This window comes from Protopterus annectens, chromosome 13.part0, assembly GCF_019279795.1.
Source record: "Protopterus annectens isolate FY-2018-M chromosome 13.part0, PAN1.0, whole genome shotgun sequence".
In the NCBI taxonomy this organism is placed as follows: domain Eukaryota; kingdom Metazoa; phylum Chordata; order Ceratodontiformes; family Protopteridae; genus Protopterus; species Protopterus annectens.
In genome coordinates, this window is record NC_056747.1 from 96016361 (window position 1) to 96034726 (window position 18366).

General features: G+C 41.9%; 1 protein-coding gene across 2 annotated transcripts in view; it reads right to left on the reverse strand.

Annotated features, from left to right (window-relative positions):
* Positions 1-235: 235 nt before the first annotated feature.
* Positions 236-18366, reverse strand: part of ANO8 (anoctamin 8) — a 751060-nt gene continuing 732929 nt past the window's right edge. For both annotated transcript variants that reach the window (XM_044090660.1, XM_044090659.1), the window contains one exon: positions 236-3589. In XM_044090660.1, coding sequence (XP_043946595.1) covers positions 2909-3589 — 681 coding nt within the window. In that variant the 3' untranslated portion in view covers positions 236-2908. The remainder of the gene's footprint in view (positions 3590-18366) is intronic.

Consider the following 18366-nt stretch of genomic DNA (forward strand, 5'->3'; position numbering starts at 1 on the left):
AGATCGCTATAGACTTCCATCAGCCACTGAAGTTATAGGTTTAGAAATGTCAACTAACATTTATAGATGACTGCAGTTTTTTAAAATGACACTGGAGTTACAACCAGAAACTTAATTGCAACATTACAATTCTTGATTCGCTGATTCATAGTTGGTGGTGATTTATTTCTGCAGTGCCATTTGTTTTCTTTTGAGATGTGAAAAACAATGTTCACATTGACACTATGACACAAAATGTTTTTCAGTCTGTTTAATGGTAAACTCAGAACTGCATTCTTTCTAACATTTAGAACATTCAAAGACAGTACCTAAGACAGTCTGGTTGTTGGTGCAAAGGTTAAGGTTCTGACCTGTAGCTCCTGTAATACAGGGTTGGATTCACACAGCCCTCATTTGCCTCTTGTGTGACTTTGAGCAAGTCACTTATCCAGACATTGTTCTTGGGTTTCCCTGGAAAGGGACCATATGTTCAGTGGGCCTACCTGGTTAACAAATAAGGTTATTGTTATTATTATACAGTAGTAGGTGAGGAAGTAGCTGTATTAATATTGGCAAGGGAATGTGCAATTTGACTGGAATTCCCTTGCTTGCAATACTCAGATGTAGCCCTTATGGCCTATTGGCATTCTTCCACTGTTACTTTCTGTGTCTTTGTGCACCTTAGGGTTTAATTAATGTTTATTACAAAAAATGAAATGAGATGCTCAATGTTTTTTCATTCTGATAAGACATCATTTCTGCATGTACTGCTTTTCAATGTTAGAAAGAAATGTTCAACTAAAATGGCTACAGTCTTGAAAAGATAAATATTAGACTGCTGCTGTAGCAGTTAAAAGTGTGTGTTTCCTGTGTTTGGTAGTGATGGGGGAGTTAGCCAAAAATAATATACAAAATAGTAGGTTGAAATCTAAATTATACAAAATAATAGGTTGAAATCTTCTATTTTATACACTTTGAAAAAGTAATCTGAATTCCAGTAATATGTCATTTAACCTTATAGTAAGTGGCCAGTTGTAGTTTTTCCCTTCTGTCATCTTTGTGTGTCTACTGTCTAATTATGTCCCTCTGTAATTAAATGGAAGCTCAAATGGACTCTAGCTGCTGCAACACCTGCAACAGTGCAGGTAAGGATAGTCAGAGAATAGAATGAGTTATGATGCCAGTCTCCTTATCAGTCACTAATGTAATGGTATTTTTTTTTGTTCCTTGCACCTATCAGCCATCTATTTATTTTTAACTAATTTTTGTTTTCAACATTTCATGCCTTTATCATCTTTTTTTCTGCTAAAACAGTTCACTATTACGGAGTGTCCTACTTCATCCATAATTTCTTACCCATGTCTTCTGCTCCTGCTGCGACAAAAAAGCTTATATTGATCTCTTCTCATTTTTGTATGTGACTTTAAAGTTAAATGCATGGTCAGTGATAGAGACTACTGCTTTATCCCAGTGACAGCGCTATTTTTGCTTAAATTGCATATCTAGAGTGTCAGAGGCAGAATGCCTGAATCTATATCCTAAGTGCAGACCTGACACCCAACCATCATCCACATCTTAATGCAGATGCATTATTTCCATGAGCTGTTATTTAATGGTATTTCATTAGCTCACCAAAGAGATTAAATATGACTTCATTAAAAGGAAAGGAAGGTCACTTATCAGTTTATAATTATTGTAATTACTTAATTATTTGAATGCTGGCTTTCCTATTTTTAATCAAATGTTATTAGAAGTGTTGGAAAAACATTCTATAAATGAACTACATCAGTCTCTGCAGTGCTTGCCACTGTGGTGTCTTTTTAAAACCTAAATGAACATGTTACTATAGCACTAAACCAGTTACAGTGGGATAAGGAAGACAACAAGCTGTCCAAAACTTTTGCTATGTTTGCAATCCCTTCTGTTCCTCTCCGGATTAAAGGATTGTAATGTTAGCTAGAAGGGGGCTTGTTTGGAAACAATAATCAGCCACACAACTGAAATGTGTGTAAATATGGGGGGGGCTCTTTATGCATTCCAACCAGCAACATCTTTTTTTCTTTTTCATCTTTTTAATGTTACTGTAACCAAAATTAATCTCACAGTAACTTTGACCAGGCTGTGATATAATTTGCACAGAGAGCTTCCTCTCTGCCCGTTGCTCCATAGGACCAATTCTGTGATAGGTACAAAATTCCCTTCTCCAAAAATGAGACCTATATTCTTATGTGGTCAGCAGGAAGGGCTATATTTTGCAAGGTGCATACTGCTTTAGGTGTTACTTTGAAGTCTGCATTTGCACGGTTCATCAGAATATGATTTTAGCCCTTGCTCCGTGTTTGACTCGTTTAACTACACAACAACTACATACTAGTATTACTTTGTTCAAAAGAGATCCATGTTTTCAAGGGGTACATTTCCTAAGCATCTTAGAGTTGCCATCCTTTCAGCTAAAAGTGGGAAACATTTTGTACTGTATCTCAAGATTTTGTAAGACAGTCTATACCCATGTGACAAATGCAAATGACATTTTATCTTATTAACAGAAATAAGACTGCGTGTCTTAATTTTCTGTTATTTTTTACCATATTAATGTTTCAGGTGCTTTGTTACAGTTTTCTACATCATCTTGAAGGGCAGAATTTTTTTTCACTAAATTTTCATGGTATGATAATCATTTATATTGTTTACTTGTAGAATGCACCTGTTCTAAGTCAGAACTGTCATGCAAACAATACAAGCAGATGCTAGCCCTAGTATCACAACACAGCCCTTTCTTTGCATTGCAGTCTGATAACAGTGGGAACAAGCAATTCAATGTCATGCTTTTATTAAAAAAAGTACCCCCTTTGAAAACTAATCTTGGACCTCTTAACCTGCCTATGTTCTGCTTGAAGAACATATCAAAAAGAAAACTCCCCAGTCTGCCTCAGAGTTTATGACCGTCAGTTTCTTCTTCCTCTGCATTAGCTTCTGTTATATGGTCTGGGTTTGATTCCTCTGAGACTCCATTGAGGTCAGATTTACTGGGAAGTTTTTCTCCAGTGCTGTCAGAAAAGCTACTCTGTTTGCTCTGAGATGTCCCCACACTGCTGGGTCCACCAGCAGGACTGTCTGACTTGCCAAAATTAAAAAGTTTCCCCGGATTGAATGGCTTTGTAGGAGACTGAACTTTTTCCGTGGTCACCTCCCTTTTCATTTCAGGTGACTTTAAGAATTTGAAGCTCAGAAATCCAGGCAGTTTGGTGTCGCTGGTAGTTGGAGACTGTGGGGACCTCATTGTATTTGGGTTCGTTGGCCCCGCACTGCTCGATAAAAATTTACTCTGAAGGGGAATGATTTGTTTTAGTTTCATAACATTGTTAGTAGCCAGCAATGAGCTCGGCCTTTTGGGTTTCTCTGAGCTATGGGATGTGCTGCCTGTCCCTTTCGATTTTGAATGGGATTTATCACGGGTGTGTTCATGCCCTGATGAGTCCGATCTTGAGTCGTCTCTGCCTGTGTCCCTTTCTTTTCGAGCCTGGTGCTCTGCTTGCCTCTGCCTTTCTTCTTCTTCCCGCTTCCGTCTCTGCTGCTGCTGATAATGTTGCTGAGCTTGTCGTTCATGTTTCTGTGCAGATGAAAAACATAGAAAGAAGAGTTGTCAAGTATGTGTATCTTTAATGCCCAGTAATCAACAAATCGCTCACAATTCTTAATTCCTTTGTACAGTGATAGCTATGTTTCTCTGTCACCTAAGTAATCTGTATGATAACAAGGACAGCCATCCCATTCCGATTCATGATCACTCCCTGGTTCTTCCTTACCTACACACATGCTGTCTGACTGCGTACTGTAGATGAGTTTGCTTATCTGAACTGGGTTTTTACTTATTTATTTACTTATTTTGGCTAGGTGCAGTCTACTGAACAGTCCAGTTAGCATAAGAAAATGCTGTTTGCACCAGGAAACATTCAACAATATTTTTGCTGAAAAGGGTCATTTTGCATAGTCCTATTGTGTGGCTTAGACCCCGATAATGTAAAACACAATTGTAGACACAGAGGAAACAAAATGGAAAAAGGTGACTCTTGGCTGTGACTTGAAGGCAGTCTGTTACAACAAGGATGGCATGTCTTCATGCAGTGCCACTAACCTAGTAGCAGCCCAGACGGTGAAATACTGGCCAGGGAGGGAGAAAATAACAAATGGCTAGTTTGTTTCTTGCTGCAGGAGTACCTGCTAGCAGAGATTGGAGAATAACACAACACAGTCAAGAGGTCCAGAGGTGCTTCCTTACATGAAGTAACATCTCAAAGAGGCATATGATATAGCAAAAGCATGACTGGACATAAGATTATGCTCCAACAACCTTTGGATTCTGGCCAAGTGTGTAAACAGGCATATAGGCTCTACACCACTTTGAATGGTGAGTTAACAAGCTGCTTCCTGTGGTACATGGTTTGCTATACCTGTCAACCTCTTTGCTCAAGAAATCTGGACAAAGCCAAAAATAATGGAGGGACAAGGGCACAAAAAATAGGGACAGAGTTTTAAATACTGCTCTTAGAAATTCAGAAAGTTGCTAGAAAAGTAGGATTTGTGTTAGCATTCATTTTCTGAAGGATATGAAATCTGAAACTGAGTGAGTTCAATACACAGTGTTTTTCCAGAAAACCAACAATTTTATGAGGAAAACACCAAAAATATGAGGCAAAAATCTGGGCATTCTGAGAAAAATATACATTTGATTCCCCCAGGCTTCATTTGCCTCCTGTGTAACCTTTAGCACATCACATAACCAGAGAGTGTGTTGGGCCAATTGGGAATTTTGGCTAGGATCCTGGATGGTTTCGTGGACTGCATACCTATTAATAACCTATGAATGTTCTGAGGATTTTTTGAAGCATTATGGTTTACAAAGTTCAGACAATATCTGTGTCTGTAATCTTTTGATTTTAACTGACAGATGTAAGCAACATACTTACGCATGCTTAGAGAGAAAACTTCTCATTTGACTACAACCCTTTTATCACTATGGGAGCAAAAGCTAAAATAATATTTATTGTTTTATGTATTTATGGAGTATTGTATGGTAAGATGTGTACCTTTTACATTTTGTTGGGATGAAGGCAGCAGTATGAGATTTGGGGTACACAATTAAAATATCTGGTTACTCTTGATAGCCCTTCACCCATCTTTCTCCCCCCCTCACCTAGCTGGGAGGAATGAATGGTTGAAATGATGTATGTATGATAAAGATGAGATGACCTGAGGACAGCACTGGGCAAGGGGAACCAAGAACAGATGAACAATTAAATATATAAACTATGGCTGCAGAATGCATGTAGGATGAAAAAATAAGAATATTGGACCTATCTGGTACACAAAAGTGGCAGCTGAAACAGTGGGACTCTTGTGGGAATGCAGTTTACTCCAATGCCTCCATGCTGACCACTCCCACTCCCGGACAAGTGTGGTTATGGATAGAGAACAGTTAAGTTAGAAATGTAGCCCCCACCCTCACCATATTATGCTATGAGTTTATGTAAACATGGAGTATTCTTACTAGAGTGCAATTGTTATCTTTCATGTACTTTCATGTACTAGGAGCTCTGTAGGACATTTATGTGTGGTCTGTGGCAAAACAACTTGGACTGCAGTGTGGCAATGCTGCATGGGATGCTGTGTGATCTGTGCTAGTACTACATGCAATCTATCGTGGAGTCTTTGGTATAGCTACTTGCAGTCTGTGGCGAGATGTTTGTCACTGCTAAATGTAACTTATGTCGGGAATTGTTTTGCTACTGCATACAATCTATTCTGGAATCTGTGTTGCTACTACATGCAATCTAAGTTGGGATCTGTGTCACTATTATATAGAATATGTGGTTGGTTCTTTGTATTACTACATTGAAGATGTGGTGGATTGTGTGATACTTGTGCATGTAGTCTGTGGAACTAATGTCTGTTGGCATTACTGCCAATCATTTGTGGGATGTGTGACAGGACTACATGTGATTTGTGGAACAGCCTGTGTCAGTAATGCACAGTGCGTTCTGTGGTGGTACTACATGCTGTTTGTGGTAATACTAGTGACAGTACTACATGCCCAATGTGGTAGGTTCTGTTGTAATAAAGCATGAAGTCTGTAGTGGGATTTGTGATGAGACTAAGTTTAATCTGTGGTGTGATGAGTGTCAGTAACACATGCAGGCATCTATGGAGGTACTACATGCAGTCAGTGATAACATCTGAGCCAACCTTATATGCAGAATACAGTGGGCCTTGTGGTAAAACTACCAATAGTATGTGGTGGGTCTGCGACTGTACTCCCCACAGTTTGTGTTAAGATGTGTAAATGTTACACTCCTGTAGTAGTGTGTTCTGTGGTAGTATCAAATGCATTCTGTGGTGGGACCTATCAGTATAACATGCACACTTATAGTCTGTGGTGCTACTAAATGCAAGCTGTAGTGGACTGTATGGTAGTACTTACATGCATTCCATTGTGGGATATGTGGGAGCACTTTTTGCAGTGTCTCTGTGGTGATACTACCTACACTCTATGGTGGGACCTTTGAAAGTAATACATGCAATCTGTGGTGATACTACACACAGTCTGCAGTCTGTGGTGGAATCTCTGCTGGTACTACATGCAGTCTGTGATGGAATTTGTGGCAGTATCACCAGGGATGCATTGTGGGATCTGTGGTGGTACTATATGCAGTAATTTGTGGAATCTGTTTCTCTACTACATACAGACTTTGGTGGGACCTCCATCACCATAAATGCAGTCTGTGGTGTGATCTTTGGTGGTACTGCATGTAATCTTTGTTGGGATTTATACCAGTACTCCAGAAAATCTGTAGTGGGGTCATTGGTAGTACTGCATACAGTTTATTGTGGGATCTGTGTCGGTACTACATGCAGTTTATGGTATCTATGGTGGTACTACATGCTGTTTGTTACAATAATACATGCAGTCTGTAATGGGGCCTATGGTGATACTTCATGACTGTGGTGGGATTGTGTTAGCACTACAGACAGTCTGTGATATGATCTGTGGTTGTATTCTATGCAGCTCTTGTTTTTATCTGTGGGGCCTTGGTGGGATCTTTTGTTGTATCATATGCAGTCTGTGATAGAATCTGTGACAGAACTGCATACAGCCTGTGGTGGGAACTGTGGTACTTATGTACTCTGTGGTGGGTTTATGTCAGCATTACATGCAGTCTGTGATGAGCTCAGTTGTAGCAGTAGTACATGGAGTTTGTGGTGGGATCTGTGCTGTTACTATCTGCAGTCTGAGGTGGAATGTAGTGATATAGTATGCAGTCTTCGATAAGATTTGTCAGTACTACTTGGACTGATTTGGTTAAATATGTGTCAGTACTTCATGCTTTTCACTATGGGATGTGTGGCACTGTGAAATGAAGTCTATGGTGGTGCTGCCTGTAGTCTGTGGTGTCCATACCCCTCAACCTCTTAGTGCAAGAAATCTGTACAAAGTTAAAATTATAGGGGGACAAAGTCCCAAAAAATAGGGACATATTTTAAATATTGCTCTTATAAAGTTATAAGTTGCTAAAATTACACAATTTGTGTTAGCTTGTATTTTCTGAAAGATATGAAGTCTGAAATTCAAATGAATTCCATTATTTAGTGGCTTCAATCAGTGATTTGCCAGAAAACTACAAGCTTTATGAAGAACAGACCAAAAATATGAGGCAAAAATCTGGACATTCTGGACAGTTGAGAGGTATGGTGGTGGCATCTGTGACCTGAATTCTTGCAGTCTGTTGTGGGATCTGTGGTGGTATTCCATCTAGTTTCTAGTGAGATGTGTGATGGTATAACATGCAGTTTGTGGTAGGGTCTATGATTATACTTTATATAGTTTGTAGTGGGATCTACACTAGTACTTTCTCCAGTGCATTGTGGGACATGTGGCTAGATATGTGTTGCATAATGTGGCCTGTGGAAGTACCTGCAGTGTATTCTAACACCAGTAGGGTTTGTAGCAGTATTATTCTGTGACAGAAGTGCATGCATCTTACAGTGGAATCTGTGGTAGAAGCATTATGGGTAGTGTGATAGGTGACAGTACTTTACGCAGTGTATCGTGAGCTCTGTGGTGGTACTACAACAAGTTTATGGTTGGATCTGTAGTGGCACAGTATGCAGTCTGTAATGAGATCTCTGTCAGTGCTACTTGGACTGCATGGTGAGATCTGAATCAGTATTACATGTAATCTATGTTGGGGGGTCTGTGACAGTATAACTTGCAATTGCTGGTGGAATTTGTGTCAGTAGCATATGCACTTTACTGCGGGGTCTGTGATAGAGCTGCTTACTATGATCTACGGTGGGACTTGTATCAGTATTACTTGAAGTGCATTGCTTGATCTCTGCATCCCCAAAGAACTCTATGTCAGTATTACATGTGATGGTACTGCATAAAGTGCATGGTGGGATAAGTGATGGTACTACATACAGTGCACTGTGGAAGCTATGACAGTATGGCATCCAATCTGTGTTGGAATTAATTTTGGTACGACTTGGACTGCTTTGTTTGATCTGTGTTAGTACCATAAGCATTCTGTGGTGGGATCTGTGAGAGTACCACATGGAATGCACTGTGGGATCTCTCATAGTACAACATGCAGAGCACTCTGGGATTGATCTGTGCCATTATTACAGGCAATACTTTAAAGAGGGTATGGTGACATCTGTGGTAGTACTACTAGCAATGAATGTGGAATATGTGGTAGTATGACTTGCAGTCTGCACTGGGATCTGTTGCAATACTATATGGACTCTGTTGGCATCTTTCATAGTACAACTAGCACTGCATTATGGGATGTGTGTTTAGCATTACTACAGACCAGTGAGCATTATGGTTAAGGTATTTGCTTCCCCTGTACAAGGTTTGATCCTGAACTCCAACCAATACTGGTTTGGAGTTTGCTTGTACTCCCACCTCTGAAGGAACATGCTGAACAGGTTGCCAGATATCCCTGTTTGACTGGGACTGTCCTGGGATCAGCATGCCAATCCTGAGTCCCGCACTGTCGGATAAAATCCCAGTGAAACAGCCTCCAGTTTCTTTTTTGACTGGCCTGTATGCCGGTATACGAGCCAATCAAATAAATCATAAAATGGAGCTACTTTTTTTTTTTTTTTGGTCTCTACCTGCCGGATAAGAAATCTGGCATCCCTGATGCTGAGTGTTTCCATTTCAAACTCACCTAAGAATAGAGCTGCTGTGGGCAGCAGCATAGACTCTAGATGGTACCCTATTGGGGAAAGATTTGTATAGACCAACCACTTTGGGGATCTACAGTGATGTGCAGTATCTTCAAGACAGGTGAACATAGATCACAGACTGCATGCTGTGGCAGGGCTAGCCACTTGATGCTGTAAAAATATGGTTCTAGGTGATCCGGTCTAATTCCACCAAAATGGGCATGGGCATTTGTTGGTGATAAGTGGGTCGAGGACCTGGCTTATTCCAACCTATGCCTGGGACCCATGCTAATGGTGGGAAGAGTGCATGTGCCTCTATTCACCAGTCTGTTCCCTCCATAAAGTCCAGCAGCCCTGGGTCAGCAAGCTACTGGCTGACTGGTGCCCATTTTCCCTGCTTCGGTTAGCTGGGATAGCTCGGTTGAGCAAAAACTGGACATAAAATTAATCAATCTGCCAAACATGAATTAAAAATTGCCACCCTCAATGTAGGTTCACTGACAAGATGATAAGATGGTAAGAAGGCTAGACATCATATGTATCCAGGAGACGAGGTGCAGCAAAGTCACTTAACTTGGGGTCCAGAGTGTACTAATTAGGAGGAGTACAGGCTAGGAATTGTGTCCGAAGACGGTGAGTGATGTTATCAGAATTAGCGAAAGACTCATGCCAATCAGACCCCAGTCTAATGACAGGACAGTATTCATAATCTCAGGATATGCCCCACAGTGGGGTTGTGATAGCGAAGAGAAAAGAGTGCATTCAGGCAGTAGTTGCAGGACCTATTAGATAAAGCAGGACAACAGGCATTGGTGTTGATAATGGGTGACCTGGATGCACATATCAAGACAGACAGAACAGGATATGAGGACTGCCTGGGTCCACATTTGTGGGGCAACAGGAGCAAAGAAGAGGCGGTCATTCTAGATTTTGGTCAGGTAAATGGCTTGATAGTAGCCAACACATGGTTTAGAAAGAGAGACATTCACAAGATCACATACAAGAGTGGCCAACATGCAACTCGGGTAGACTTAAAACTATTAAAGAAAGAGTACAAGGGTAGAATCGGTGATTGCAAGGTGATCCCCAGTGAAACAGTCCACCTACAGTATAAGCCACTGGTTTCCAAAATCAGCTGGAGCAGTGGTCAGAGAAGGCTTTAAGGTCAACATAGACCAAGCTGAAGACCTGGAAGTTGACTGGAGAGAAAGTACCAGCAGTTCAGGGAGTTACTCAGGTCTCTCAGGAAGAACATGAAATAGGTGGAGTTGAAAAAATGGCAGCACCTTACAACAGCATGTTTATGGGCTACAGAACAGATATGCGGCCGAGCCAGATACAGAAGTGAGGTACATAAGGAAAGCTGGTGGTGAAATGCAGCAGTCCAGGAAGTCATCAGAAGAAAGAGTAAGTGCAGGAAAAAGTGGAAGATAGAAAAGATGGACCAGGCTAGGAAGGACTACTGATTGGCTAACAAAGAGACTAAGAAAGGAGTTGCAATAGCAAAGAACAAGGCATCAGAGACACTTTACCAACTTCTGGAACGTGACTAAGTAGATTGCACAAAGAAACTCTATTGGGCTGCAAGGCAAAGACAGAAAGATGAAGATAGTCAGGTACCCTTCATAAGGGATGCCAGCAACAACCTGCTCACCAGTCCACAGGACATCAAAGACAGATGGAAGGAGTATTTCCAGCAGCTTCTGAATGAAGAAAACTCCACAGAAGCTGGACTGCCCCGGAAACAGCCTACAGTGAGATGAGGAGGAGCCCACCATAGAAGAAATAAGAAAGTACAATTGTGTACACTTACCATAAATGTAGATGTTCGAGTGTATTCACTGTTGCAGTCATTACGTTTGGGTAATCTGCTGGCAGGTTGCCCTCAGTCGGCCTGATTAATAAAGTCTTGGGTCCTGCATCGGTTGCTGTCCCTTCTTCCATGACGTCAGGGGTATAAAACATGCAGCTGACACCATTACATCAGTTTTTCTTGCCCCAGATGTCAGGTGCCCCCTAAATGGGAAGCCAAATATTTAAGTCATTAAAAAACAAAAAATATACCTCCAAACAAAAGCAAATACACCAAAAAGGCTTTAAAGCATAGTAAAGGAAAGTAGAGGTATAGTAAGAGAAAAACAGGGGGTTGGAGGGAGGGTAACAAGGACTGCAACAGTGAATACACTCGAACATCTTCATTTATGGTAAGCGTACACAACTGTACTATGTTCTTCGTGTTTCACTGTTGCAGTCATTACATTTGGGTAGATTCCCAAAGCTATGGTTGGGAGGATGGATTTATACAGCATTAGGACCAGCTATAAGGCCCTGCAGGACAGCAGTGGCAAAGCCAGCTCTGGATTTAGAGAAGAAAGGTAAATGATAATGTTTGGTGAACGTATGAACTGAGCTCCAGGTAGCAGCTTCTAGAATGTCTCTGGTAGGACCACCTCTGAGAAAGGCTGTAGAAGTAGATGCAGCCCTGTTGGAATGAGATCTGATCCCCTGGGGGATAGTTTTACCATGGTGCATATAGCAGAAACAAATACAATGGCTTATCCATTTGGAAATGGTCTGCTTGGAAATAGCCTTTCCCTCTGCCCCTGCAGCAAATGCCACCAGTAGTTGTTCAGATTTTCTTAGTGATTTTGTCCTGTTTAAGTGAAATCTAAGTTGTCTGTGTACATCCAATGAATGCAAAATCCGCTCCCCCTTGTTCTGTGGCTTGGGAAAGAAAGTTGGCAAATGAATGGTTTGATTAAGAGCCACACTGGATACCACCTTAGGCATGAAGGATGGATTGGTCCTGAGAGACACCCTGTCCGCATGAAAAATAATAAAAGGCTCCACTGCCATAACAGCCTGTAATTCGGAAATCCTTCTAGCTGAAGTGACTGCTAAAAGGAAAGCTGTTTTCCAGGAGAGAAATTTTAAGTCTGCAGTAGCAGCTGGCTCGAAAGGCAGAGTGAGTTTTTCCAATACAAAATTGAGGTCCCAGGCAGGGGTTGGAGCTCTCCTGTGTGGTCTTAAGTGTTTGGCCCCTCTGAGATACTGCTTTAGCAGAGGATGAGAGAAGAGGGGTGGTTCTGTGCTGTAATGAGCTGAAATGGCTGAGGCATGGACTTTTATGGAAGAAAAGGACAGGCCCTTGTGAAGCATCTCAGTTAAGTATTGTAAAATCTGAGGAATATTGGGCACTGCTGTACTTATCCCTTGTGATTGATTCCAGGCACAGAATATTTTCCATTTTTCAGCATAAGATTTTCTAGTACTAGGCCTTCTTCCCTCCAAAATGACATCCATCACATTTGCTAAGGGATGCTAAGGGTGAGTTTAGGTGATTAGCCACTCTGCAAGATTCAAAGTCTGGAGCTGAGTGTGCAGAATTTGGTTGTTCTGCTGAGACAGTAAGTAAGGTGTCTGAGGGTAGGTGCCACGGTGGAAGGTGTGACACATTCCACAGGAGTGGGTACCAGTGTTGGTGAGGCCAGTCTGGAGCAATCAAAATCATTTTTGATTTGTCCTGTTTGACTTTTAGTAGAACTTTGGAGAGCAGAGGCAGAGGGGGAAAAGCATAGACTGGTAGGTTTTTCCAGCTGAATGATAGACCATCCACTTTCCAGGCTTTTTTGTGATGAGTTCTTGAGCAGAATTTGTCCAACTGATAGTTCTGGGGTGAGGCAAAAAGATCTATGTTTGGACTCCCCCATTTGCGGGTCAACATGTTGAAGATCCATGGTTCCAGTTTCCATTCGTGTGGGTCCATGTGATTTCTGCTTAGTTCGTCTGCCAGAGTATTCAGCTTTCCTGGCAGGGATTGAGCTTGTAGGTGTATTTGATAGGTCAAGGCTGTGTTCCACAATGCCATGGCTAGTCTGCAAAGTGGGTAGGAGTGTGTACCCCCCTGCTTGTTTATGTACCACATATCTGTGGTGTTGTCTGTCTTTATCATTAATTGTCCTGGATGAAGGTAGTCCTTGAAGGCTGTCAGTGCATTCTGTACAGCTAGCATCTCTTTTTGATTGATATGAAGGTGCATTTGATTTGGGCTCCATTTGCCCTGAATGCACTTCCCTGCCAGATGAGCCCCCCAAGCATAGTCTGATGCGTCTGTAGTTAGGGTTTGGGTGGCAGGGGGTGGAGTGAATGCCAGTCCCTTGTTTTGGTGGCAGGCCTCTGCCCACCATAGGAACTCTAGTTGCAGGCAAAGTATGATAGGAATCATTGTTTCCAGGCTGTGACAATGTTGACTCCATAAACTTTTTAAGTACCACTGAAGTTTCCTCATATGCAGTCTTGCATATGGAATTAGAAGAATGCAGGAGGCCATGAACCCCAAGGCTTGCAGAATTTGTCTTGCAGATAGCAGGGTTTTTGTGGCCACCTGTTTGAAGTAAGTTACCAAATGAATTTGCTTTTCTGATGTAAGGTAAGCCATCTGGGCAGTTGTATTCAAGCTTGCACCCAGGAATGTAATTATTTGAAAGGGTACCAGTTGTGATTTCTTTTCATTTATGGTGTACCCTAGACAAGTTAGAACCCTTTTTACAAATGCCAGATGTTTTTGAAGAATGTCCCTGTCTTCTGCCTGAAGTAGACAATCGACCAGGTATGGATATATTTGGAATATTTCTTTGCCTGCAAAATGCAATTACTAGAGCCAGGTACTTTATGAAGACCCTTGGAGCAGTAGATAAGCCAAAGGGCAGTGCAGAGAACTGGTAATGAAAGTAGCCTGCTTTGAAGCGGAGGTATCTTCTACAAGATTCACTGACTGGGATATGCAGGTAAGCCTCTTTTAAGTCTAGAGTTACCAACCAGGCATCTTTGCCTAGCATAGGAAGTAACTGTTGAAGAGTCAGCATCTTGAATTTTGGAATGTCCAGAAATGTGTTTAGAGTAGATAAGTCCAGAATTGGATGCCATGATTTGTCTTTTCTGGGTACCAGGAAAAGTCTTGAATAGAAACCTTGTCCCTTTTCCTCTTCTGGTACTGGTTGAATAGCCCTCATGTTCATGAGGGACAGTACTTGTTTCTGGGCCTCTGCCCACTGATTTGGGGGCAGGTCTGGCCATCCGTTTGGGATTGGCAACGTGTGGAAATTAAATCTGTATCCCTGGGATACTATATTTAAAACCCATTTGTCCTGGGTTATAAGTTGCCAGTTGCTTGCATGAAGTGCCAGTTTTCCCTCCAAAGGGGTGGCTAAAAGGTAAGTGCTTGGTAAGTGTAAGGGGAAGTCATTGAGACTGCTTACGATAGGGGGGTGCCTTGTTGTTTCCAGATTTAGAGGAGGAGGCACCCCATTGTTTTGTTCTAACAGTACCTTGTGACTGAAACCTGGAGCCTTTGGAATGTCTGGGTTTGACCTGAGTGGCTCTCGAAGGAACTGGAAAGGACCAGTTCTTAGTAGGCCAGTGCCTACTAAATCTTGGAGGTTGCACTTGTAAGAAATATTTCACAGTTTGCATAGATTTAGCTTTATCTTCCATCTTTTTTAAAACTTTTTCAGCTTTATTACCAAAGATACGGTCCTATTGTAAAGGAGCATCCAACAATTTTGCTTTAACATGATCAGGCAGACATTGCTCTTTGAGCCAAGCATGCCGTCTTAGCACAGACCCAGTTACAGTAGCCCTGTAAGAGGCCTCCAAAGAATCAAAACCACATTGCAAAGTATGTTTTCCAACTTGTTCAGCTGAATGCAATAAATTCTGAAAATCTTTATTTTCCACACAGTCAGAAATTAACATAATTTTCTGTTTAAGCAGCCCCACGATATGCTGTTGATATTTAAGCCTATGAAATTGACAGTTTTAAGCCCTGATTGCCAAGGTTGCAGAAGTGTAAACCTTCTTACCCCATTTATCCAGTGCCATGGAATCTGTATCAGAAGGGGTAGGATTTTTAGCAGTAGAGGCCTTAATGCCCTTGGGATCCTGAGAAATGGTTTCAGGATCTGCACTAGGATTTTTGAAAGAATTTGTGGGAGTCAGAAACCCTGTCGTATCTGCTGGCTTACAAGGAGGCAGAGAATCAGGAGCCATACTAGATTCTGAAAAAACATCATCAACAATGTCTAGAACAGGAGGTATAGCCAAAGGCCTATGCTGAGGAAGAAGAAGAAAATCCCTAAGTCTCTTTTTAGATTCAAAGAAATCCTGACTTTCCCAGTGGAAATGTTCCCTTAAGGTGTGTAAAGTTTCCCCAAAAGAAAAATCCTCAGGGGGAGAAGCAGAAGGAATTGAATCTTCTGCATCAGAGTCCTCATAAGTAGGTATAGACAAATCCTGTTCATCAGAAGACTCAGAAGAAATGGAATCCTATTCAGAAGATTCATAATCAATGTCTTGCCTAGGCCTCTTAGAAGGGGGGGGTTGGCTACCCCTGATCAGAGTAATTAAATTTTCAGCCATTTTGATAATTTGTTTTTTAAGCATAGGGGCCTGCACATGTGGCCCAGGGATCGGTTTTTTAGACATAGATTTAGATTTTGGCCTTAATTTTGAAGATGGCGTCAGTCTAATATACAAATCTGTAGGCCTGAAAACACCCTCAGAAGCCGATGCCTGCACAACGGCTCCGGACCCATCTATAGTAGAGACATCCGTGGGTTCCATAATTGAAGCATCTCGTGGCATACCGGACTCCAAATGGGTCTCAGTAGAGGCCTGCGAATTAGAAGTAGTGGGTATCAGGGGCTGCGAAAGCATCTCACTGAGTATCGGCGAGCTGGCGACTGGCTTATGAGAAGCGTCGTCGTCAGTTTTGGACCTCGACGGTCTGTCTTTTTCTTTGCGTTTTTTAGGGATTCCGGTAATCAGATTGCTAACCAACTACATTTCTGGATAATTAAAGTATGAACCAAAATATTTATAATCAAAAATATACCGACATTTAATAGTGCGTTGATTAAATTTAGCACAAAACCGACAGCAAGGTACGTTGTGGTCAGGGCCTAGGCAAGGAATACAGTACAAATGAAAATCCTTATGAGGTATTTGCTTCCCACAAGTAATGCAATTATTAACTTTTACTGACATCGGTAAAGAGCAAGAAAAAGTTTCCCCCAACAGGGTACATAGCTTTTAGTTGAAGACTTCGGTTCTGAAACTTGAAAACGAAAATTTCAGGAGTCGGCAGATCGGCACTTGCGAACTGCTTCTGCTTCGGGCACCGTGCGTCAAGAAATACTGATGTAATGGCGTCAGCTGCATGTTTTATACCCCTGATGACCTGACATCATAGAAGAAGGGACAGCAACCGACGCAGGACCCAAGACTTTAATCAGGCCGACTGAGGGCAACCTGCCAGCAGATTACCCAAATGTAATGACTGCAACAGTGAAACACGAAGAACATCAGCACTAAGATAAATGAATTCATAGAAAGCTGTAGGCTCATATGAAGTCACAGCAAATATGATCAAGATGTTGGAAGAGCTAGAGGAGAAATGGCTTCTGGGTACTCATCGCAGTGTGGAGAGAAAGGAGTATCCCAGATGACTGGAGAATAAGCATACTAGTAACAGTGTTCAAGAACAAAGTGGGCATTCACAATTGTGGACAGTATAGAGGTATCAAACCTCTGTCACACTGCATGAACATTCTGGAGAGGGTGATGATAAACGAATATGTGGGGCAGTTGAAAGTAAGACAGGAAATTAACAGTTTGGATTCCGATCAGGAAGCAGCACAATCAAACGGATGTTTACAGTGTGACAGATACTTGCGAAGAATCTAGAAATGAGGAAAGAATCCAACTGAGCATTTCTAGACTTAGAGAAAGCATATGACAAGGTCCCAAGAAAGCTGATTTGGGCAGTCCTGCGGAGGTTCAAAGTCCCAGAAACATTGATAGAATTCATGCAAGCTATATCCAAGGACCCAATGACTCAAGTTCAAACAGTATTCAGTCTAACAGAGGGGTTCCCAGTTAGAGTGAGTGTGCATCGGGGTTCAGCTCTGAGCCCACTGCTGTTCATAACAGTGATGGACTACATTAGGAAATGGGTTGGAGGGGACAGATCAACAAAGTTGCTGTATGCGGCATTACATGTAGACTTAGCAAGAACTTCAGCAAAGGGTAGAGGAACGGAATGCAAAACTGAAAGTACATGAGATGAAAGTGAGTACAGATAACACAACTGTAATGGTAGCAAATGGGGAAAATCAGAAGAAACTGAAAACTGAGACAGATTAAAAATAGTGGAACAGGTTAACAGCTTCAAGAATTTGGGAGGAGTGGTTGAGGTGAAGGGAAGTCTGAATGAGTAGGTCAATGCTAGAGTCAGAAGGGCTGCGGCTAACTGGCACAGAGTGTCAGGGGTAACATATGACAGAAGAATGCCAAATATGCTAAAAAGTCAAGTGTACAAAGCAGTGGTATGGCCAGAGCTACTGTATGGTACAGAAAACTGGGCAGTAAAGGCAGAGCAGTTGAGGAAGCTAGAAGTGATTGACATGAAGTGCCTGAGATGGGTGGTAGGATGCACAATGTGGGAGAGATGAAGAAATGAGGACATAAGAGCAGAAGCCAAAGTGGCTCCAAATGCAGAAAAGGTCAAAGAGAACAGATTACAGTGGTTTAGGGCACATGTACAGAAAAGCAGAAGACAATCTGGTGAAGATTTGGGACAGACAGACAGAAGGTGAGAGGAAACAAGAGTGCCCAGCAAAGAGGTGGATGGATTGTGTGAGAGAAGACCTGCAAAAGTCAGGCATGAGTGCTGAGGAAGGTTGGAGAGTGGCACTGAATGGATTGTGTGAGAGAAGACCTGCAACAGTCAAGCATGAGTGCTGAAGAAGGTTGGAGAGTGGCACTGAATAGGGAGTGATGGTGCAGTTTTCACGACACCCCGACCCCAAATAGAATATGGGGACAAAGGGGGATGATTATGATGATGATTACATACAGTTTGTGGTGGGATATGAGGTAGTACTGAAGTTTGGGTTTAATGTCAGCATTTCATTGAATTTGATAGAATCTGTGGTAGCTACTAGCAGTACATGGTGGAATTTGTGGCAGTACTGCATTCAACCTGTGGTGGGATCCACAACAGTACTATCTCCTGTGGCAGATATCCCCTTATGGGTGCAGATATAAGATGAGGTGCTATCAGTATGTCTCTGAAACTGGGCAGCTTATGTTAGAAAGTAA